The sequence below is a fragment of the Zalophus californianus genome, chromosome 13 (genome assembly GCF_009762305.2).
Source record: "Zalophus californianus isolate mZalCal1 chromosome 13, mZalCal1.pri.v2, whole genome shotgun sequence".
NCBI classification, from domain to species: Eukaryota; Metazoa; Chordata; class Mammalia; order Carnivora; family Otariidae; genus Zalophus; species Zalophus californianus.
Window position 1 is genome coordinate 90,486,982 of NC_045607.1, and position 25,636 is coordinate 90,512,617.

The 25,636-nt window shown below is 43.2% G+C and overlaps 1 protein-coding gene across 3 annotated transcripts in view; it reads right to left on the reverse strand.

Moving 5' to 3' along the window:
- The window catches only part of LOC113935012 (contactin-associated protein-like 3), a 185,155-nt gene that overhangs the window by 92,083 nt on the left and 67,436 nt on the right, over positions 1 to 25,636 (reverse strand). For all 3 annotated transcript variants that reach the window (XM_027616720.2, XM_027616721.2, XM_027616719.2), the window contains exon 4: positions 8,983 to 9,130. In XM_027616720.2, coding sequence (XP_027472521.1) covers positions 8,983 to 9,130 — 148 coding nt within the window. The remainder of the gene's footprint in view (positions 1 to 8,982; positions 9,131 to 25,636) is intronic.

Below are 25,636 nucleotides of genomic sequence, written 5' to 3' on the forward strand. Positions count from 1 at the left end.
CTCCCTGGTACTGACCTCTAACCCAAGGAACTGGAGAAATATCTCCTCACGAAGAACATCAAGCTAATGGCAAATTGCCATCAAAGCATGTTCTGCTTTGAAGTCCGTAAACCTGAAGTTGTTTCCAGAGTAATGGGAGAAAGGAGAAGCTAATTTTATGTGATCAAAGAGAAGACAGAATATCAGGTGTCCCAGCCGCTTGCAGCAGCGAGCACGTTCATGGATCTCAGAAACAAAAGGAGGGAAGGAGATGGCCAATGGAAAGAGGGAAAAAAGGCTGACAGCATTGCAACACCATCTCCGCTGAATGTTGCATGGAAATGCCAACCCAGGGACAGGGTTTGGAAACGGAGTGACAGCGGAGCTTCTCCTCGGGAAGACAGATGGACCTGAGGCCGAAGGGGATCCTTGAATCTAGGATGGGGTTGCTTCTGGGATGGTGAGCCTCAACTCCAAAGGTCTCATTGTGTGGGGGGTTAAAAAAGGGGCGATGGTTGCTATGCAGCCGCTCCCTGTGCCCCACAGTGCCCACACCCTCCCGGATCCCTGAGAAACCAGAAGCCGAGATTCCTGCAGCCACTGTGCGCATGCTCCTTCCTTCCACCTTCCTAGAAGCCCTTCCCTACCCCCAGCTCACCTCCCAAGCCCTTCACGTTGGAAAACTGACTGACTGCTTTACTCCCTAGGCCCCAGGTTCGTGTTCCAATATTTCACATTTGTTTTGTGCAATTTTATGGCTTCTCATAAAATCTTGACAAAGAAAAGCAATCACTTTAGAAGGGCCCCCACCTCCATTCCCAAACACAGTTCTTTGCAAATAGCAAGGGTCCGATAAATTCTTATATGGCGATTATATAGGAGGCGGAGCAAGATGGCGGAGGAGTAGGAGACCTGGATTTCGTCTGGTCTCAGGAACTCAGCTGAATAGGGATCAAACTATTCTGAACACCTACGATCTCAAGAGGAGATCGAAGAAGAGAGTAGCAACAACACTCTGAACAGAGAAGCAACCACTTAGTGGAAGGTAGGACGTGCAGAGAAGTGAATCTGAGGCGATATTCGGGAGGATAGACGGCGGGGGAGGGGGCCTCCGTCGGCCGATTCTGGCAAGTGCTAGAGTCGTGGAGCACAAAATCAGAACGTTTAGAAGTCGGCTCCGCTGAGGGACGTCACTCCAGCGGCTAAGCTGGGGGTGGAACCCTCGCAGGACAGTGTGGTCTCAGGACCCTCGGGGTCACAGAAAGACCGGGGGAGCCTGAGTGCAGCAGAGCTCCCAGGGATCGGAGCGGGGAAGCCGGCTGCAGAGACGGAGCCGAGGCGCGGGCTCTCAGCTCGGGGTGGCCGTAAACTGTGATCCGCGGCCCAGTCGGGCCACTGCTCCTGCAGCAGGGACCCAACAAGCGGCAGAGCCGGGGAGACTCCCCTTCCTCCCCCGGGAGGAGCGGTGCGGGAGCGCACCGCAGGGATCTGCTGGGTTTGGAGACTCCACACGGGGTCGGGTGCCAGAGATAGAAACGCTCGGTCACAGGCCGGGGGAGCACGGAGTGCGGCCGGAGACCGGGGAGACGGGAGGGACTGCTTTTCTCTGGGGGCGCACTGAGGAGCGGGGCCCCGAGTTCTCGGCTCCTCTGGGCTGAGATTGGGAGGCCGCCATATTCACCCTGGTCCTCCAAAGCTGTACCGAGAGCTTGCAGGGAACAAAAGCTCCTGAGAGCAAACCCGAGCAGCTTGCTTAGCCTGGACCGACAAGGGCGGGGCAATTCCGCCTCCGGCAAAGACATTTGGGAACCACGGCAACAGGCCCCTCCCCCAGAAGATCAGCACAAACAGCCAGCAAGCCAAGACCAAGTTTACCGATCAAGGAGAACGGGAGAACTCCAGCGCTAGGGGAATACTGCACATAGAATTCATGGCTTTTTTTACCATGATTCATTAGTTTTTCAAAGTTAATTTTTTTAAATGTTTTTTTAATTTTTCTTTTTCCCTTTTTCAACCAACATCTTATCAATCCCTTTTTTAAAAAAAAACATTTTTTATTTTTCATTTTAGAGTCATATTTTATCCCTTCATAGTAGTTACCCTTATTTTTGGCATATATATATATATATATATATATATATATATAAGTTGTTCTCTCTTTAAAATTTTGAGATAAAATTTCTTCTAACAGATCAAAATATACCTAAATCACTAGTGTATGGCTTTGTTCTAGTCTCCTGCGTGATCACATTCTCTCCCTTTTTTTTTTTTAAATCTTTTCTTTTTTCAAACAACTTCTTATCTTATCAATTCCTCTTATAAAATCTTTTATAATTTTCATCTTTACAGTGATCTTCCATCCCTTCATTGTATCAACCCTTATTTTGTACATATATAAGTCTTTCTTCCTTTAAAATTTTAGGAGGCACTTTCTTCTAACAGACCAAAATACGCCCAAAATCTAATGTGTGGCACTGATCTATGCACTAGCCTGATCATATTTGATCATATTCTGTTTTTTTTTGTATTGTTCTGTTTTTGTTTTTATCTCTTTTTTTGTTTTTCTTTCTTTCTTTTCTCTTTCTTTTTTCTTTCTTTCCCTTTCTTTTCCCCTGCTTTCAGGTCTTTTCTGATTTGTATAGAGTATATTTGCTGGGGACGTAGTTAATCTGTTAGCATTTTGTTCTCTCATTCATCTATTCTCCTCTGGACAAAATGACAAGACGAAAAAAATCACCTCAGCAAAAAGAACAAGAGATAGTACCGTCAGCCAGGGACCTAGTCAATACGGACATTAGTACGATGTCCGACCTAGAGTTCAGAATCATGACTTTAAAGATACTAGCTGGGCTTGAAAAAAGTGTGGAGGTTATTAGAGAAACACTTTCTGGAGTAATAAAAGAACTAAAATCTAACCAAGTCGAAATCAAAAAGGCTATTAATGAGATGCAATCAAAAACGGGGGCAATAACTGCTAGGATAAATGAGGCAGAAGAGAGAATCAGCGATATAGAAGACCAAATGATGGAAAATAAAGAGGCTGAGAAAAAGAGAGAGAAAGAACTACAGGATCACGAGGGCAGAATTCGAGAGATAAGTGATATGCTAAGACGAAACAACATTAGAATAATTGGGATCCCAGAAGAAGAAAGAGAGAGAGTGGCAGAAGGTATATTGGAGCAAATAATAGCAGAGAACTTCCCTAATGAGAGGAAGGAAACAGGCATCAAAATCCAGGAGGCACAGAAAACCCCTCTCAAAATCAATAAAAATAGGTCAACACCCCAACATCGTATAGTAAAACTTACGAGTCTCAGAGACAAAGAGAAAATCCGGAAAGCAGCTCGGGAGAAGAGATACGTAACCTGCAATGGTAGAAACATTAGATTGGCAACAGACCTATCCACAGAGACCTGGCAGGCGAGAAAGGACTGGCATGATATCTTCAGAGCACTAAACGAGAAAAGTATGCAGCCAAGAATATTATATCCAGCTAGACTCTCATTGAAAATTGAAGGAGAGATAAATAGCTTCCAGGACAAACAAAAACTAAAGGAATTTGCAAACACGAAACCAGCCCTCCAAGAAATATTGAAAGGGGTCCTCTAAGCAAAGAGAGAGTCTAAAAGCAGCACAGATCAGAAAGGAACAGAGAAAATATACAGTAACAGTCACCTTACAGGCAATACAATGTCACTAAATTCATACCTGTCAATAGTTACCCTGAATGTAAATGGGCTAAATGCCCCAATCAAAAGACACAGGCTATCAGATTGGTTAAAAAACAAGACCCATCCATATGCTGTCTGCAAGAGACACATTTTAGCCCAAAGACATCCCCAGATTGAAAGTGAGGGGGTGGAAAACCATTTACCATGCTAATGGACACCAAAAGAAAGCTGGGGTGGCAATCCTTATATCAGACAAATTAGATTTTAAAACAAAGACTGTAATAAGAGATGAAGAAGGACACTATATCCCAGTTAAAGCGTCTATCCAACATGAAGATCTAACAATTGTAAATATCTATGCCCCTAACATGGGAGCAGCCAATTATATAAGGCAATTAATAACAAAAACGAAGAAACACATTGACAACAATATAATAATAGTGGGGGACTTTAACACCCCCTGACTGAAATGGACAGATCATCTAAGCAAAAGATCAACAAGGAAATAAAGACTTTCAATGACACACTGGACCAAATGGACTTCACAGGCATGTTCAGAACATTCCATCCCAAAGCAACAGTATACACATTCTTCTCTAGTGCCCATGGAACATTCTCCAGAATAGATCACATCCTAGGTCACAAATCAGGTCTCAACCAGTACCAAAAGATTGGGATTATTCCCTGCATGTTTTCAGACCACAATGCTTTGAAACTAGAACTCAATCACAAGAGGAAAGTCGGAAAGAACTTAAATACATGGAGGCTAAAGAGCATCCTACTAAAGAATGAATGGGTCAACCAGGAAAATAAAGAAGAATTAAAAAAATTCATGGAAACCAATGAAAATGAAATCACAACTGTTCAAAATCTCTGGGATACAGCAAAGGCAGTCCTGAGAGGAAAGTATATAGCAATACAAGCCTTTCTCAAGAAACAAGAAAGGTCTCAAAAATACAACCTAACCCTACACCTAAAGGAGCTGGAGAAAGAACAGCAAATAAAGCCTAAACCCAGCAGGAGAAGAGAAATAATAAAGATCAGAGCAGAAATCAATGAACTAGAAACCAAAAGAACAGTAGAACAGATCAACAAAACTAGGAGCTGGTTCTTTGAAAGAATTAACAGGATTGATAAACCCCTGGCCAGACTTATCAAAAAGAAAAGAGAAATGACCCAAATCAACAAAATCATGAATGAAAGAGGAGAGATCACAACCAACACCAAAGAAATACAAACAATTATAAGAACATATTATAAGGAACTCTATGCCAGCAAAAGATAAGCTGGAAGAAATGGATGCATTCCTAGAGATGTATCAACTACCAAAATTGAACCAGGAAGAAATAGAAAACTTGAACAGACTTATAACCACTAAGGAAATTGAAGCAGTCATCAAAAATCTCCCAACAAACAAAAGCCCAGGGCCAGATGGCTTCCCAGGGGAATTCTATCAGACATTTCAAGAAGAATTACTACCTATTCTCCTGAAACTGTTCCAAAAAATAGAAATGAAAGGAAAACTTCCAAACTCATTTTAGGAGGCCACCATTACCTTGATGCCAAAACCAGACAAAGATCCCATCAAAAAGGAGAATTACAGACCAATATCCTTGATGAACATGGATGCAAAAATTCTCACCAAAATACTAGCCAATAGGATCCAACAGTACATTAAAAGGATTATTCACCATGACCAAGTGGGATTTATCCCTGGGCTGCAAGTCTGGTTCAACATCCGCAAATCAATCAACGTGCTACAATACATTAACAAAAAAAAGAACAAGAATCATATGATCCCCTCAATAGATGCAGAAAAAGCATTTGACAAAGTACAGCATCCTTTCTTGATCAAAACTCTTCAGAGTATAGGGATAGAGGGTATATACTTCAATATCGTAAAAGCCGTCTATGGAAAACCTACAGCAAATATCATTCTCAATGGGGAAAAGCTGAGAGCTTTTCCCCTAAGGTCGGGAACGCGGCAGGGATGTCCACTATCACCACTGCTATTCAACATAGTATTAGAAGTCCTGTCCACAGCAATCAGACAACAAAAAAAAAATCAAAGGCATCCAAATTGGCAAAGAGGAAGTCAAACTCTCACTCTTTGCCGATCATATGACACTGTATGTGGAAAACCCAAAAGACTACACCACAAAGCTGCTAGAACTCATACAGGAATTCAGTAAAGTGGCAGGATATAAAAATCAATGCACAGAAATCAGTGGCATTCCTATACACCAATAACAAGACAGAAGAGAGACAAATCAAGGAGTCGATCCCATTTACTATTGCACCCAAAACCATAAGATACCTAGGAATAAATTTAACCAAAGAGGCAAAGGATCTATACTCAGAAAACTATAAAATTCTCATGAAAGAAATTGAAGAAGACATAAAGAAATGAAAAAATGTTCCATGCTCATGGATTGGAAGACCCAACATTGTGAAGATGTCAATGCTACCTAGAGCAATCTACACATTCAATGCAATCCCCATCCAAATACCATCCACTTTTTTCAAAGAAATGGAACAAATAATCCTAAATTTGTATGGAACCAGAAGAGACCCCGAATAGCCAGAGGAATCTTGAGAAAGAAAAGCAAAGCTGGCGGCATCACAATTCCGGACTTCCAGCTCTATTACAAAGCTGTCATCATCAAGACAGTATGGTACTGGCACAAAAACAGACACCTAGATCAATGGAACAGAATCGAGAGCCCAGAAATGGACCCTCAACTCTATGGTCAACTCATCTTTGACAAAGCAGGAAAGAATGTCCAATGGAAAAAAGACAGTCTCTTCAACAAATGGTGTTGGGAAAATTGGACAGTCACATGCAGAAGAATGAAACTGGACCATTTCCTTACACCACACACAAAAATAGACTCCAAATGGTTGAAAGACCTAAACGTGAGACAGGAGTCCATCAAAATCCTAAAGGAGAACACAGGTAGCAACCTCTTCGACCTCAGCCGCAGCAACTTCTTCCTAGAAACATCACCAAAGGCATGGGAAGCCAGGGCAAAAATGAACTATTGGGATTTCATCAAGATAAAAAGCTTTTGCACAGCAAAAGAAACAGTCCACAAAACCAAAAGACAACCGACAGAATGGGAGAAAATATTTGCAAATGACATATCAGATAAAGGGCTAGTATCCAAAATCTATAAAGAACTTATCAAACTCAACACCCAAAGAACAAATAATCCAATCAAGAAATGGGCAGAAGACATGAACAGACATTTTTCCAAAGAAGACATCCAAATGGCCAACAGGCACATGAAAAAGTGCTCAACATCGCTGGGCATCAGGGAAATCCAAATCAAAACCTCAATGAGATACCACCTCACACCCGTCAGAATGGCTAAAATGAACAAGTCAGGAAACGACAGATGTTGGCGGGGATGTGGAGAAAGGGGAACCCTCCTACACTGTTGGTGGGAATGCAAGCTGGTGCAACCACTCTGGAAAACAGTATGGAGGTTCCTCAAACAGTTGAAAATAGAGCTACCATTCGATCCAGCAATTGCACTACTGGGTATTTACCCCAAAGTTACAAATGTAGGGATCTGAAGGGGTATGTGCACCCCGATGTTTATAGCAGCAATGTCCACAATAGCCGAACTGTGGAAAGAGCCAAGATGTCCATCGACAGATGAATGGATAAAGAAGAGGTGGTATATATACACAATGGAATATTATGCAGCCATCAAAAGGAATGAGATCTTGCCATTTGCAACGACGTGGATGGAACTGGAGGGTGTTATGCTAAGTGAAATAAGTCAATCAGAGAAAGACATGTATCATATGACCTCACTGATATGAGGAATTCTTAATCTCAGGAAACAAACTGAGGATTGCTGGAGTGGTGGGGTGTGGGAGGGATGGGGTGGCTGGGTGATTGACATTGGGGAGGGTATGTGCTATGGTGAGTGCTGTGAAGTGTGCAAGACTGTTGAATCACAGATCTGTACCTCTGAAACAAATAATGCAACATATGTGAAGAAAAAAGAAAAGAAGATAGCAGGAGGGGAAGAATGAAGGGGAGTAAGTCGGAGGGGGAGACGGACCATGAGAGACGATGGACTCTGAAAAACAAACTGAGCGTTCTAGAGGGGAGGAGCATGGGGGGATGGGTTAGGCTGGTGATGGGTATTAAAGAGGGCACATTCTGCATGGAGCACTGATTGTTACGCACAAACAATGAATCATGGAACACTACATCAAGAACTAATGATGTAATGTATGGTGATTAACATAACAATAAAAAATTTAAAAAAAATTCTCATATGGCATGTAAGGGAATAAAGAAATGAAAGCCTGAATAATATAGTAGTTATGAGAACCAAATTTGGGGGAAAAGACGTAGTTTTTAAATCCTAGATCCAGTATATAATCTCCATTTCTCCAAGTTGACGATTCTTCCTCCTCCGATGCAGAAAGCTTATTACTCTACCGGATCCATTTGGCTGTTGTGGGAGTTGAATGAGAAAATGTCTGTAAGGTAGGATCTGACACATTACACATTCTGCCTATGATAGATCTTACTGACACTTTTCTGCAAAGCTAATGCTCTGATCAGGTATGAAATGAAGTGTGACAAAAACCTCCCAAGATGTTCCCATCCAACATACTTTTTGGGTTATTCTCCAGTTTTCTAGATTTTTTTAAATAATTTTTTTCTTTTGGACTCATTTAAGAAATTCCAGTATATTCCAGATCATCAAAATGGCAACTGTAGAGTCGATTCCCCCACAGATGTCATTGAATGTGTTTCTGCTTGCGTTCATGCTCACGTTGGCTGCCAATTTTGTCACTCTTCTCATTAGTGGGGAAAAGACGGAAGACACAACTCACAGATGATGTTCAAATGAAGGTTCACATCAAGGAAAGTGGGGATTCAAGCAGTGAATATGGGAGAAGCACAGAGTCATTGTGGATTACGGGGAGAACAAGATCACCTGCTGTCACCTGTGTCCCCACACCAGGGTCACCTCAGTGTCGGAGAACAGCACCATCCGCCACAGTGGATTACTGTTGGTGACTGGAACCTCGTTATTTTTACGATGCACCTGCTCTAAAACGGGGACCCTGCTCTCCTCTGGGAATTTAGGATTCTGAGGCTTAGTTGGGGCGCACCTCTACATTCAACTAGAAAATAACTAAAGACAGCAATATCCAGGCTTTCCATAAAAAACAGTTTTACATACAGGGATATTTAAAAGGCTGAAAAAAGTCCAGCTCGGTTTTCAGCCTGGCCTTTGGAGCATGTCCCTCTGTCACTGATCTTGGAGTGGGGGGGCTGGGAGGAATAAACGCCACTTACGGTATGCGCATCCGTACACTTCTATCCGCATCCCGATTCTGCCCTTAGGGTTCCAGGCTAAGGGGAGGAAGCGCAGGAACCTGGCTTCGAAGGGAGGCTGGAGTCGGTAATGCACCACACTGTCCGCGTTTGTGTTTCCTGGAAAACCCTGGTTGAGAAGGGAGAAAGGGATCAATGTATCTGCAGAACACGGAGTTCACAACTTCACTTCTCTTGCCCAAGAGGGATGGAGGCTTCATCCTGTTAATATGCAAAAGGCTGCCTGCTTTATGGAAATGCTGCTAACGTTTAAGAGGGATGTGACAACCTTTCTTCAGGGCCTGGATTAGTCACCATTGTTCTAAATTTTCCTTATTTGCAGGGTGATTTAAATTTCAGTGGCACCATTAAGCTGGCTATAAACCTGCTACCCTTGAAGGCTTGCTTTTGGAAAGGTGCTCTTCCCCTAAAGCATTTCCCTAATCTCTAAGCAGTTAAAACGCCCACATGCAGCCCCACATCCAAGGCAATCAAGCACAGGGATAACTTGCAGTTTGTGCAGTAAGAACACTTAACTGGGGGATTTGAGAGGCAGAAGGGACCTAGACAGGGTTCTAGTTCAAAACCCTCCATTTATAAATGCAAAACCAAAGTCAAAGAAAGTAGGAAGATTCTGCAGCAGTAGGAGAGCTATTATCCAGCATGACCAAGACTAGATTCTGGGGCTTTGGATGTCAATCCCAATGTTCTTTGTGTGTGTTCACGTTGCCCCAAGTTAGCTGCACTTCGGGAGCACCCGGGAGACCCACAAGACGGAAGGGTGCGCTAGCTCAAACATGGGCACCCGGCCTCAAGCTAGAAGGCGCCAACCTGAGAGCACAGGATGTTGTTATAGGGAATGTGTGACTCGTTTCTCATGGCATTGTTTTTCATGTAAATATCAGCATGCATATAGGGAAACCCAAAAAAAGGGTGACGCTTCTGTATATATACACATTAATCATAGATATGTTACTAACGAGTTAATCAATTTTTTAAAGGTAACACATACAGGCAAGAAAATTTACAAAACACAGCACAGACTCCAACACACAGGATGTGCATTCCCATGCAGCCTCTCCACCCTGTCCTGGCAACCTCTCTTTAACAGTGTTGACTGAAGTGTTCCGTACTTTTATTCAGGGGGTGGAAAAAGTTGGGTGGGTTTCAGATAACATGGATTTAGTTATCATCCATTCAGCCATCAGCGAATCCACTCCTGCTCACCCCTACGGTCTTGCCTACCTCAGTAAGTAAGCATTAACGCCCACACATCAGTATTCAGGCCATAGGATGCATCAGAAGATCACAACTCATGTGTAAATAATTCACCTGTGCCTGCGAAGTCCACTGAAATGCTGGGCTCCTCTGTCCCGCCACCTGAGCCCCAGAACCTCCTCTCGCCTCCTTCAGACCAGGATTTCAACGGGCTCTTTCCGCTCTGAATATTTTAGAGTCTGCCCCTGAAGCTTTATGTCCCTTTTTAAAATTGATTCCATCAATTTTTCATCAGATTCTTCATCAGTTTTCCCAGATGGCCTATGCAATAGCAAAGCCTAACGACCTAAGGTTTTCCTAATAGTAACACAGCATCTTAATAGAAAATGCTGCCCCATCCAAGGACCTTGCCAGTTTATGCTCTGAAGACAACCCGTTAGAGCCCCAGCTATGGTGTGTCTCTTAAAATCTATGTCAAATGTTAAATCTATCTAAACGCTATCAGTTTTTTGGAACCCACCATCAAAAGTTCAAGTTCTGCACTCTTTGATCTCTCCAAGTTTTATCATCCAGAGGGTCAAAGACATTCTCGTAATATTCCTTCCTGTGATAGTAATAAAATTAGGGGACAAAGGACTTGACCCTTTCTTATGCTCACTTGCACTAGAAGACAGACTCCGTTACCCACCTGCAGGTAAAACAGTCAGATATAACCATGCAGCACAGGGCCAAAGCTCTTAGTTCAGCCAAGAAGGCTGCCTGCCTAGTCATTTTGCTTAGTGAAACACCAGACCTGGCTTAACAACCAAACCCAACCAAACCAAACCCAATCACTACTCAGGGTTGTAAGCCATGAGAAGGTGGTATGAACAGAGGGAACTAGGAATATAGAAAACCCAAATGTGATGGCAGTCCCCGTCTCAGACACTGTACTACTTCCTCTTGGCTAGTAAATGAAACATCAACTGGGAGGCCCTCAGTCATTTCTCTCTTGCTCAGTGAAAGCATAATCTTCGCCCAATATCATTTTTCAAGGGTTAGCAATTGTTACGCCAAGATCAGGTAAGTCCTTTCCATTGCCACCATGCTCCAAATGGGAAGTCAGGAATGTGCACTCCCCACCCCCACCTTCCTGCTGGAACCACAGGCTGGCATGCATAGGACCTGCATTGTACCAACGCCACCACATTCCAGCACATGATCTTAGCTATTATTATAGGCTGCCAGCCACACTTCCTTCATCTACAAAACCAGCTTGGTCAAACCTAACTCTAAAGGTTGAGGTGCTATTAAGTGAGATACTATCTGAAAAGTCATGTTCCCACTCCTGCCTGGAGGTAGTTGGTCCACAAGGGCTGGCCACTGTGGCCGTGGCCATGGCTGCCATTTTGGTTACTGTGGGCACATTAGGCAGAGGCGGCTCATCTGTCAAACCCTGCATCTTATTACTTACATTCTACCTCAGGTTCAATACCCAAGACGTGCAGATCAACATTCAAGAGAGGGACATCGGCTCCTATATCCACTGTGAAGCCAAAATTATAATTCAACCTAAGAACTGAAGTCAATATTTATTTGAGTGTAACTGACAAAAATTCTAAATGTCAGTATAAACCATATAATGAAATGATTTCCTAGGAAGGATACTTTGACAAATTATTTTCTTTTCCTTGGCTATCATTATTTCCTTCTGAAGTACTTTGTTTATTGAATAAAAATTCTGAACACCGTACTTCAGATTGTGATGACAATGCCATATAGCAAAAGGAATTTCTAGTTCTGTTTTAATGGAATTTAGACAGAATACTATTTAAGAAATATTTCAAGTGGCAATAATGTCTTAACAGTCTATGAAAAGAGGAGATTCAGAAAGCACTTTTTACAACTTCTGAGAATCTGCATACAAAACAAAACATTCGTCACGTACAATTTTAATTATATTCAAATACTTGGAATGTATGTATGTGTGTACACCTATGCAATTATCTTTATTCATTCTAATTTTAAGGAATTACATTATTCTTGTCCTAGGTAGAACTGCAACAGTCCCTTTGGGTACACATCAATAATACATTTCTTTAAAGATAGAGAAATTAAACGAAATGAGTTTGGCACACGAGGGATCCTTACTAGCATGTCACTCTCACTTTTGGGGCTCATTACTGAAATGATCCCATATATTTTTGTGAAGCTAATGTTTATCTCTTAAGAGATGGTATAATCTATTCTTTGCCTTATGTACTTTTGCTTTGGTGTTTCCAGAACAGACCTGGAGGCACAGGCCACACAGACTGGCAGGCCCGCTCTCTGTTCTAACAAGCGGGAAGATGAAGACCCCAACTTCCCCATCTCCCGTTACAGGAGTGAACTCAGGGAAGCCAGCATTTTCGTGTGTAAATTAAGAACAAGAAAACCTCTCTTACAATTTTGATGAGTCAGTGTAAGCAGTCTCGTGGGCTTGTCTTTCTGGCATCCCCCTTGGCTCGCCTAGCATTAAGAAACAAACCGAGAAAACCCTCCCCACTACTGATCACCAGGAACACTTTAGTTGGACATAGACTCAATATTCAATCACTTTAAAGGCATCACGATTGAATGTTTCATCCACTATTAGGAACAATGTCTGATGAAGTCTTCAGTTTCCATATTAGCTATGCTGAAGGTAACCCAATTCCATGGCTTGGGCTCCATTCATGTGCTATAAGTGTGTTTCCAAAATAATTTGTTTCAGGAATCGATGACATTTCTGAAAAGCTGCCAACTCTGCATTGAGTTTAGTTAGCAGTCACATCAGTAGGCTCTAAATCATGAGAAAGGATCGTTAGGAGGCTCATGCGGAGCCACGGTCTCTAGTGTAATGTGAGTCCTCACAATTCTGCGTTAAAGTCAACAAATGACCTTCAAGATGCCTATTATGTATTTGTCATTTTAGGTTTGAAATATCTGTGTCCTAAGGTGGGCTTTTATAGCAATACCTTATTTCAAAATACAAGTGATGAAATAGGTCTCAGTGATTTTAAAAAATAAATAAATATTAAGCCTCTACTGTGGGCCCCTAGGAAATCCGAGCTTCATTATTCACTCATGTATTCATTTTATTTTAAGACCTCTGAGGTAGGAGGGAGCATGTTGCTGGGATTAAGAGAGTGTGCAGGAATCCCCGAGCTCTAATTCTGGCCATTTTAATTATGGGGCCGTGATGGTCTTGGACAAGATGCTTAAATCTCCCCACGTCTCAGCTTCTTCATGAGTAATGGGGGAATAATAATAATTATATTGTTATTATTAAAAGTAATATTTTTGTCCCTGTTATTTCCGGAGGCTCACGGACCATGAAAGGATGTACTAAAATTATTTCCTGTAGTTTTAGACCATATAAAATTTGTAGTCAGTTGCTTTAAAGTAAATGCTCTTGTTATAAATGATTTTTAATATTTGAGTGAACGAGAAAGTAATATAACATTTATACATAAATAAATCAAGGAAAGTATCCTTCTCCTTTGTTTTATTGAGTGAACCGGGTTGGGATGTCAAATGTATGATCTGAAGGGAGTGGCTCACCCCTTGAGGTCTCAGTTAACCTGGGTGCTTTGTGCCAGGTGAATGCTCAAGTTTTAACTTGTGCGGACGAGTTTACTTCAACAGTGTTCTAGAAAGTGAATGAATAATCTCTCTTCTCACTTAAAACAAGCAAACGTGTACCTGAAGTATACTTAAAAGATCTGCTTGTGTCTAATATGTATGAATTAATGCACAGAATATGTACATTACAGGCATGTATGTAATATCTTCTGATGTGAAAATCTCAATGTGTTGGAAAAAGTATGCACTTAAGAAGTATTTCCTGGGTTCTTTTTTGGACTCTTGGTGGAAGCAAGTCACAAAGTCAAACCAGTGACTGAGCAAAAAGAGACAGTCACTTCTCTGTGCCCCAGCACCTTCCCCTACTTTGAGAGGGAACCCGTCCCACACAGCTGCACCACACAGAAACCCATTGTGCCTGGTCCTGGACTGATCCACATCCCAGGGCTAATGCAGATGCAAGAAACAGGGTCCCAAATGCTGCTCTTCATCGACATGCTTTTGTTATCTGTGCTGTATAAAGAAGGGTAACGTAAGCATTACCAAAATATTATTGAAATAGAGTATTTTTAAAACACATTGCTAAGTTGTAGGCTTTTACTGCTTAGTGTTACCTTCTGCTTGAAATATGAACCCAGTTTCCTTGACTGTGCAGAAAAACTCGTTTGGGTTTCTCAATACTCCTCCCTTCCCCGTCTTCCTAAGTGATCAGGAGAAATACATTTTACAAGGTATCTGAAAAGCCCATTAGTGTTGGCAAAGAGGTTGAAAGTAGAGAAAAAGCCAGAAAAAGATATTTCCAATAGCAACAAGAGCATACATTAAAAACAATATATGGTTCTTGAAAACAATCCCAGAGCATCGCAAAAAAATATGTGTGGTTTGATACATGGCACGAGCTTATTTTTTGAAAACTGAATTAGCTCTCAGTATTTGAAGAGTGACACAAAAGAGCAAAATGAAGTATTGCTAGTGTTATAAGAAATGCCTCAAATGAGTGTTTAATAGTGTGCATCTCCTATCAGCAGCTTGAAGAAATTAAATAAGTTAACTGAATGAAAAGAATTAAATATAATATTTAAACTTGACTCTAGGCATAGTTTTGAGGGCATTCTTTAACAATTCAGATTATTGGTAGGATAACACTACCCTGTCAGCCTCCTGTATATGTTCAAAACAGTGATATGTCAAACAGGTTATTTGTACAAAATTTAGGAAGATTTCTCATCAAGAAGTACCAGTGACTTGAAGTGATACCATATGTATTTAAGTCAACATTAAAATACTTCATAAAGTAGGGAACTCATCTAACTTATTGTGGTGGGCTGAACTGTGTCCCCCCAAAATCCATATGTGGAAGCCTGAACCCCCAGTACTTCAGAATGTGACTGTGTTTGGAGACAGGGTCTATAAAGAGGTGATCAAGGTAAAACGAGGCCATTAGGGTGAGTCCTAATCCAATGTAACTGGGTTGTTCCAAGAGGAAATCCGGATGCACAGAGAGACCGTAGGGAACGTGCACATGGAGGGAGGACCACGTGAAGACTCAGCAAGATGTTATGCGCCATTACAGCACAATAAACTGGGGGAGAAAAACTTGGCACTGGTGTTAGACATCTTGAACAAAAACTCCATTTTTAAATAGTTTCTGAGGGACAGTGAATACCACTGAGCAGCTAAATGAATACTTCTAAAACCTTCTATGTGGATTTTAATTTCTTTCAAGAGGCTAACTGCCAGGGTGCCTGGCCGGCTCAGTCAGAGGAGCATGCGACTCTTGAGCTCAGGGTCTTGAGTTCGAGCCCCAAGTGGGGTGGAGAGATTACTTCAATAAATAAATAAACTTTAAACAAATACATATTTTTAAGAAAGAGGCTAACTGTCCATTTTATTATAGGGGAACAAGCAAACGATCCTGCAGTAGTGGAATGAAAATGTGTCCCATTCTAAATTTTCTTCTCCAATCAGGTATTTAGATTTCTCCTACACTCTGTTTAATAAGGGAAACATACTTACCATCCCAAGATTTTGCTGTCATATATATTAAAAAATAAGAGTCATTTCTGAGCGGTAGTCACAATTCTGCACTCAAAGGAAGTATTAACTTACATAGAATTTAGGCAAAGAAGCTTAAAATTGTATCATGATCAAATAGCTGTGTTTCAACTAATTGTCTATCTAAAGTTGTTTTGGTCGTTTTAGTAACCACCCCCCCCCCAAAAAAAACCTGTTCTTTCTCAGCATTTTAAATTTGAGTGAGCAATACTGTTAAACCAAAATGATTAGGGTCACTATGAGTTCAAAATTAATTCTGACACAAGAATTATGTTTAGAACGGGATAAAAGAAATACATCTCTGAAAAGTAAGTTGAAATACATATGATGTAAGTCCTTTACCACATATACTTGCCTTTTCCTAAGGATGATAGAAGGCTGTGGGGGCCAGAGCAGAGGTAAGACAATTCTCCATGGGTTTCTCACATTTCTGCACATCTTACAAAAAGAAGCCCTGACTATCTTTTATTCTGAACTGTCTTCCAAGGACATTTATGTAGAAAGCAGCCTTGTAAGATCATTTTTTTTTCTTCCAGGCGAAGGGCAGGCATGCTTCCTGCACAAAAGATTCAGGTTCCCTAAGCTCTTGTAACGTAGCCCCCTGCATGTGCAGGCAACCATCTGGGCCTATAAACATGGCACACGTGTGACGTAGGGTCAAGGAGAACCAAGGCCGGGACGTGATGCTGCCTGCCAGGCTTTCTGAATAACCGAGTCAGTCACACACTCCCCTGTCTCTGACCCAGGAGTCTCCTGTCTTCTCCCAGCATCCAGGAAACAAGCAGGCTAACTTGTTGCAAATAGAGCAAAAGCTCAGACACCTCAGAGTTCTAAAAGGAAAGTTTAAAGTTCATCTCCCTGCAGACGTCTCAGAGAACGTGTAGGAAAAGGCGTAGGACTAAATAATCTATTTAATTCAAGCCGCTATGCAAACATTTATATATTTTAATATATTGGTCTGTTATGCTATGCTCTTTTGTTTGCTTTTATTAATGGATGGTTACAAATTATTTTTTTAATTTATTTTTTAAATGCTACATGTTAACACTGTTTCTTAAAAAATACCAAGAAAAAACAAAATGTGGTCTGTGTTCTCACCAGCAAGAAAACCCCAGTTGACATGGAAAATAAATGATAAACATAGATAGCTTTGGCTAGAAAAGTCAAATAGTACAGAAAAGTAACATGCAGAAGCCACTCTTTCCCCCGTCCCCAGTTAGCCATTGTTTATGGTTTATTGTAATTTTCTTCTGCATTTACTGCTTCCCACCAGTCCTTTTTTTTCCTCCAGATTTTCTAGTAGGGATCCCCGTGATTAGAGACAGGCAGACATGAGGTCCCCGGCTTAGGCACAGCAGGTGCCATCCCCCTGCCACAGGATCCTTCCCATCATTAACAACGTTCTAGAGAAGGTCCAGCCGACATCCCAGGCACTGGGGAAAATATTAGCAAATACTGCCTCATCCCTCCCCCCAGCAGGGAAGCGTGCTGGATCCACAAGACACCAGTCCCTGTCACCTGGAGACACCCCTCTTCCCTTCTCCTCCGAAAGGGAAGCAGGTAGGAAAGATCTGCCCAGCTCCCAATCTTTGGAAAGGCAGATCAGGAGCTCGTGTTTGGTTTAACCACTTAGAAGCCGGATCAACTGAAGTCACTTTTGTGAACTGCTTACCATTCATTTTTAATCAACATGTGGCATAATAAAAAAGCATGCATCTCATTAACTATACATCGCATTTGCTCACCGATAAGTTTTGCTATGCTAGAGTCTACTCGTGTAATTTTTCTCCACAGTTTGTCTCTGCAGTGACATTTCCACCTACATAAAATTTTACAGAATTGGAAGAAATCTACGTTATGTTCTGCGTACAATCCAGATCTTTTCCATTGCAAAATGTTTACCTCTGTATTTCAGTATGCTTGATGATCTCAGGGTATGTTTTGGGCTCTTTAAATATGCAGATTAAACTAGAATCCTGAGATTTCAGAGTCACAGGTGATGATGATATTATGCATTGAGCACTTGCTAGTGTCAGGGAGGAAAGACCTCGGCTCTTTTAGAGAGCCCTAGTATAAACCGACGAGAAGCAGATTAACAGGAGAAAAAGTGTGTTCCTATAAACGGGAGTTAACAAGAGAAGAAGCTAGCGCCCGGCTAAAGTTGGAGGCTTATTAGACCTCATTTAGCAGGGAAAGAGGGAAGAGACAGGGCTTCTAAGGAAAGAACAAAGTAGTTTCTTTAGGAAAGACAAATGGGTTTTAGGGAGAATGAACCAGAGATGGGGAAGTCTGTGATAATAGTGGTTTATACAGGTGAGAGTGGTCTTTCTTTTTCTGTGCCATGAACCTCTGTGGAGACTATTTATGGTAGGTTATCTCGGTCTCTTTCCTGAGAGTGGACCTGCCTAGAGCAGGGGCTTCACGGCAGCTTCACCTCTCAGAAGTGGCTGCTTTTAGTCAGATTAGTGCCAGGAAGGCCGCATTCTGCAGCTGTTCATTCCCCAATGCCTTCAGTTTAAAATAATCTTCATGCCAATTCTGAGGTTCAGAGTGGGTCCCCCCACTAGGAGCTCCTCCCCCTGGGTCTTCACCATTGGCTCCCCCACCTGTATCCTCCTGAGACCATGCCTGCTCTTTACTTTGCACAGATGAGAAAACTGGCTCTGAGGTACTCGGTCGTCAGCCCCAGGGGCCAGATGGCCAGTGGCAGTGCTGGGTTCTTACCAGGGCTGTCTGACCCCAAAGCCAGGGCTGTTCCAAACACTCGAGAGATCTCAGAACACATCTAGATCCAGCCCTCCTTGTGTTATTCAATAAATTTATTTACCTCACTGCCAACCACTAACTGTGAGATCTCGGACAATTTCCTCAGCCCATTTGTGCCTGTAAAATGATAATAGTACTCACTTCAAAAGCTTGCTGTGGGGAACAGTGCCCAGCACTTAGGAAGTACTAAGTATCTGCTTATCATTTTCTTATTTACTTATTATCATTTATTTTGTAGACATCAAGGTGTTCTCATAAAATATTCAGAAACTAAATATTGACTTCACATGATCCACCCATCCCATATGGATAGACATCTAGGTAGTTGTTGATATTTGGCTGTTACAAACCCAGGCTGCAGTGACCATGAACACCTTAGTGCATCTGGGGGAGTAGGGAGAGTGCCATGATTTGAGGAATTCTGAAATACAGATTCCTACGAATAGTATTGCTACCTGAAGTTTGTGCACCCACCACTACGTGATCACGTTTTCCCCCTATGATGGAGGAACTTTGTTGTGCATCATCCCAAGTCAATTTCTGATGGTATTCTGACACTGGGCAACAGAAGACCATCAGTTTCCAAAATTTCATGAAATTTGCATTAAATGAAAATTTTGTTTCTTAAACTTTATTTATTTATTTGAGAGAGAGAGAGAGAGAGAGAGATTGTGTGGGAGGGGCAGAGGGGGAGGTGCAAAGGGGGAGGGAGAGGGAGAAGCAGACTCCCCACTGAGCCGGGAGCCTGACGCTGTGATCATGACCTGAGCTGAAACCAAGAGTTGGTCCCTTAATCAATTGAGCTAGCCAGGCGCCCTTAACTGAAATTTTTGAACTAGCTTTAGAAGTATGCAAGAGAGGAGAATCCAAGAGAGGAGAAAATATGTTACCAAATTATTCACAAAATGATAATGATGATGATGTTCTGTGTTTGTGGAGTGCTTCCTATGAATGAAGCCCTGAGCCAGGAACTTTGCTTTGATCACCTCGCTTACTTGTCACAACCTAACAACTCCCACCTACACATGAATCAATCCATCTAACTGGATGAAGTGCAATAAAGAGTTTGTTGCTGTTGTCTGGTTTGTAAAGCAAAGTTGCTCGTTATTATCTCTCTTCTGGATTATTTCACAGACATTAGACAAAGTTTCAGAAGACAATTCTCCCTTGCATAGAAGAGTGGATCCTCCCATGTTTTCTCACAAACCTTAGCTACAAATATTTCAGAAACGCTAATATAATATATAATGTTTTCTATAAATAAATAAAAGCAAAGATTTATCTCACTCATGTAAATGCTAAAAAAGCAAGATAGTAGAATTAATGACTGAAGCCTAACACCTGAATGACAACAGATAAGCAAAGATCTACAGCAGGTCAACTATAAAGAAGGACAATACACGTAAGCAACATCGACTTCATAATCACCGGGCAAACTGTGATGTACGATTTGAAAAATACTAGAAATGGTCACTGTCTTTCAAAACATCCCTCCTATTCTTTCCCACAGTCTGAGGGGCCGCTGTGGTCTCGAACTTGTGATTTACTGTGAGTCTTGAAAGCTTTTCAATCTGGAGAAGTCTCTTTCTGAAATAGAACTACCCTTTTGTGCCATTCTTTTAAGTCAGGTTCTCGCATTCGTTTATCAATCCAACAGTATTTACTGAACCACCGTTGCGGGCAGGTGCTGTGTCAGGCTCTGCAGAGGATGGGAGACAGAAGCAGCATGGAGAGCTTAGGAGAGCTTACATCCACCTTACGTTCACTGTCTTCTACTCCTACCTGCGAGTGAGCACACAGACGAGGTTGGAGTGGAGGGAATGCTCATCTCTGAGCAGGCAGGAGGGGAAAATCACAGAACACTTTCTTTGCCTGCCTCACTGTCTTGCCTCAGGCTCGTTCTGTGGACAGAACATAAAACATGGGAAAATACGTAACGTGCAGGTACTGAGCCTCCAGCCAGGGCACCCCTGCCTCTGTCCTTGCCCTCATGGTCTCTGTCTTCATCCCCACAGCTTCTGCCCCAGCCAACTTCTCATCCAGGGTTGTCAGGGAGCCTGGAAGAGGATCCCACGTCGCCTCTTTGCTGGCTTGAACCAGACAGACATCCATCTGAAGAAAAGGGGATCACCTGTGCTAAGATCTCTTTCCAGGACACTAAATGTGATCTTTTTCAGAAGCAGGATCTCAATAAATCCGTACCAGAACCCTGGGTGTTAGGATATATCAGGCTGTTTTTTACAGAAAGAAAGAAGAGGAGAGGCTCAGATCAGAAAAGTGTCTTTGCCAAGCTTTACAGCAAACGGTGGAGCAAGGGATCAGCCCCCCTCCGAGACTGAGGGTGGGAGCTTTTTGCAATAACGTACAACACACCAGGGTGCAGGCTGGGAGGAATCCACTTACTGACAGGAGGTTTTATCTACACATACTTCTAGTGTGACGGAAACGGTAAGTAGGAATTCTCCAGGAAAAACTCCAAGAAAGAAACCTCAAGAGTAGAATGCTGAGTTACTGTTTGTCTTCAGTCAATCCTTCATCTTTCTCATGCCTTCAACCTCCCCTTCCGCACCCTGAGGGTTTGGACGGATGGGCTCAGAAGCCCCATCCGCTCCGGCTAAAAGAAAGACCCATGACAAGATTTTACCAATTCCCAAGAGTTTAAAGGACAACAGAGAGGGTCAAGATGCTGCATCAGAAGAAGCCAGGGACATCTGGGGAGAAAGGTACAGCTTAGCCCCTCACAGGCCTGCTTCATACAGAAAGGAAGGGAGAGAATTCTGGTACTCCTTCCTGTAAGCAGCCACATACCATCCTTCCTTCATTCGAGACTTCCCACCCGGAAAAGCAAACAAACAAAACATGTAGAAAGGCTGAGCCAGGGCAAGTGGTTTCTACACCAACTATTTCTAAGTTAGTATTATGGCCTTACAATACCTCACTTCTATTGTTTAACTGTCTCTGCTCTGGGTACTTTTCAGAGAAAATTCTTAAGTGAGCATTCAAGTGAAGCCATAAAAGTGTTCTGTAGTGTGATCAAGTGGGTATTTTAACGATTTATAATTAAGCTTCTAACATAGAAAATGCTCCAGGCCTCCCAAGCTGAGCTTGTTAGGAGTCAGATAGATTCACGAATGTGTGCAATCTCTATTATATGTCTGTTCTGGCCTATTTCCCTTAAAAATGTTCATAGCTGCTTAAGCAGTGATTTAGAAAAAATACTTTGACTAGTTTTTTTTTTCATTTTAAATACCCACTTCAAATATTGTAGAAATATTAAAAGATAAAATTCTCCCATTCTCGTGCCTCGAAGTTTTTAGTTTGTGTTTTTGAGTACGCTGTGTATTGAAAGTGACGTAAATGCGCTAGGTGTCCTGATAAAAGGGTGGTATTTTTCCATTCGATGCCTACTTCTCGAAGGTTCAGTTAAGCACAGAGGACCAGCTGACATCTTCCGCGGCTTCTGCGTGGGCTCTGTCCCATCACTGAAACTGCCCGCTGTACTTTGTGCCACCAACAGGTTACGGGACCGCTCGGTTCTGTGTTCTGAGATCCTGGCTTCTAAGCTGGACCCACTGGGAGAGCCCTGAAGACCACACGGTCTGCCCACAGAGTCCCACCACGGCCCAGGAGAGTAACAGGGCAGATCAAGGGCAGTGAGAACGCTCAGCACTGCTGCCCCTGGGTTCCCTCTTCACCCCCCCTGCCTCCCACCGACCCCAGGACAGCACCCCACCTCAGCTCCTGGCCACCCACTCCCAGGACGCAGTGGTGGATGCCCAAAAACTAGGGCTCTAAGAAACTTCTGCCCACATTTGACATACATATAATCTTAGTGAGGGAGGCAGTGATGGATTGGTGAAGAAAATAATATTTGTTAAGTAGATCTAATTCAGAGCTCCTCACTGTCATGCAGCATCTTGTGCGTAAATCTTTTAATATTCTTGAACTTCCATTCTTTCTATGCAAAATCAAGGCGACAGTGATTGCCCTGGCTAGCCCCCAGCACGGAGGAGGGAAGATGTGTTCATGATTTAGAGACTGAGCGAAAGCACACGAATTCCATGGCCGGTGATTTGTGGAATGATGCCAGGTAGGAAGAAAGAAATAAAACAGAAAGACGAGGTGTTATTTTTCCTTCAGACAATAATAAATGCACTGAGGAGTCTGAAAGGTGCCAGGAGCCGGGGTCCAGAGCCCGGCGGACACCAAAGACACCTGAGCCTGAGCAGAATGTCACAAATCCCAGTTCCCCATCACCACTAACTAACGGAACATGTTTCCTCTCCGTCAGTTTCAGGTGACAAAAGACTGTTTATATATTTTGGAACTACATGGGGTGGTATCAGAGTCTTGGTTCTCTTACCTGGAGAAGGAAAATAAGGTTGAAAATGAGAAGAAAGAGTGAAGGCGACTGGATTGTAAATTGTTAACACTTCATAAATTGTTAACACTTCTTTCCCAGATGACCCAACACCCCCACGCAGAGGCTGTGAGCCCCGCGCCCGGGTGCATCAGGGTGGTCAGGCTGGCTCCTGTCCCAAATTCCCCCTCTCGCCTTCCCCTGTCTGTGACCCAGGGATGTCCAACACCAGTGAAAACCCTCAAGGCTTTGTTTTCCATCCCGACCCCGAATACGGGTACCTGCCCAGGGGTTCTCACCAGCACAGCTCCGCACCTGCTGGGTAGGGCCACCTTCTGGGCACGCCTGCCAAGCAGCCACCAGCAAGGAGGGCCGGCTGTGCCTCCCACCCTAGCACCTGTGACTGTAACAAATGCTGTCATTCCTTAGCTTTCCTGAGTGTGATTTCCACAACCGCGTTGGAATGCTCCTTAAAGACCCCACAAGGGGAACTGAACTCCCTCACTCACAACACAGTGATACTGGTAGAAAACAGAATTTTTATTACAAATACATGCGGTCCGGGAAAGCTAAGTGATTTATTAACCCACACTTCTAGAAGGTCTCACTGTGTCCTAGATACCTGATAAACTCATAGAACCCGTTTCCTGGGCAGTAGATCACACCAGCTGAGTTTCTCTCTGCCCCCTTCCTTGACTCTCTGCTCACGACTGACTAACCTTGTTCTCATGCTCCTCAGCCATGTTTATGACTAGTAACTTCCTATTGTGTAAAATGCACTAGAATGAGGACCTTGCACAACAAGTGATTTAGGTAGGCAGAAGTCATACTTCCACCATATTCTTTTAAAACACTAAGTAATTTTTTAAAAGATGAATTAGGAGATGTCAGGGATATCATCCAGCATAGGTGGATATGCAACTCAATCTGTGCAGGTGCATCCCTCAGATCATTCACCATCTACAATTTATTTTCAAAAGACATTGTGTGCTAAGTAAATGTAATTTAACTTACATAATTTTGGAATGCTTTATGAAAAGGACAATCACACTTCCCAATATTATCTTTTTATTATTATGAAAAGAGTCAGTTTGACCTTTGCTCAATATGTATTCGAGTGTGATTTTTAGGTCTCTTTTTACTAAATTAGATGAACCATAAAGCTATGGGATATCGTAGCATCAGCAATTCAGAAGTCATCAATGCAGCTTAAATGCTAACCTGCTCAGAGAGGATCTAAGTGCATCACTGGGCCCTCAGGGACCGTAACAAAGTGCTTGTGGATGTATTATTTACCATATGCTTATGTCACACCTGACTCTTCAGTCTTAGAATGAATGGGATTTGTGAATTCAAAATTATTCTGCAAAAGTTGTCATAGCTGCCCTTGCCTTTCATCATCACCCTGGTGATTTGGCACTAGGAATACTGTAAAATATTTTACATCAGCCCTGCTCACCCACCTATTATTAAACTATGATATGCTCTATAGACAGTGAATCATTTAAAAAGGTTATATTCTATGAGATGACAGTTGCTTACACCTAGAAATGCAGTAAATACTTCCCTTACAGGATTCTGATGACTGACAGATGAGAAAACACACCAGGCATCGAACACAAGGGGCTGAAGCCAGGCTCTTAGGCCTGCATAGGCTGGTGCTGTGGGCCAGGAACCAGCACCACATGGTTCGGGAGCCCCCTCCGGTCTGCAGGGAAACGCAGCAGGTGCGTTCACGGAAGTCAGGCAAGGCTCCCTGGAGGAGGAGGGGGTGGATGCGGGGCTTTCACAGCAGGGAGTTTAGACTAAGTCCACAAGAGGAGGGGCGTCTGGGGCAGAGTGCACCAGCAGGGAAGGCGCTGAGCTGGAAGGAGGCTGCGGGCAGGACGGGCAGGATGCCCCCGGGAACCGCACAGACATTTAGGAAACGGGTTGGCCAGGAGATGAGCCCAGAAGCCTGGTCAGGACGCCGCACTGTGAGGGGCCCTGAGTGTCCAAGCCAGGAAGGGCGACCGCGGTCCCCAGGCAAGGGGCACCCGGGGAGGTTTGGGGGCACGGACGCCCACCTGCTCTGGTGGGGCGACCCCACAGAGCCTGGAGCAGGGGATTGGGGTCGGGGTTGCTTCTGAACCTGGACCAGGAATCTGTTTTTTACAAACTATCTGAAATGAAGCTAATTAGTGATCAGGAGTGAGTTAAAATAGAGACCATCTCATCTGGAATGAGACCGGTTCTTGGAAGGTTGCAAGTTGGTTTATCTCCTGGTGCACAGTCAGGCTTGCTTTTGTTGTTGTTGGGTTTCCCTTCTTTTCTAACCAGCTACAGTGAAATCAGGGTCGCACTGAGTTCCCGTAGCTAACTCTGCGTGGGTGGGGGCCGCAGTAAGCAGGGTCCCCATCTCCTTGTGTGGACGCGGCTCATCCAGGGCTCCCCGGGAGGAGGGCCGGCAGCTGGGAGACTTGCATAGATCCCGAGTCCTCGTGCCTCCCCAGCCTGGGGTCGGAGAGGTGGGCTGTCCCTCCTTCCTCTGGAGGGTGTGCCCTGGGCTGAGGCCCTGAGAGGGGCCCTGAGGACCTGCCCCTTCTTTGACAGCGGCCTCCCTGCTAGTGCTTGTTAGGATCCCTGGGCTGTGAGGATGTGCCCCACAGAATGGTC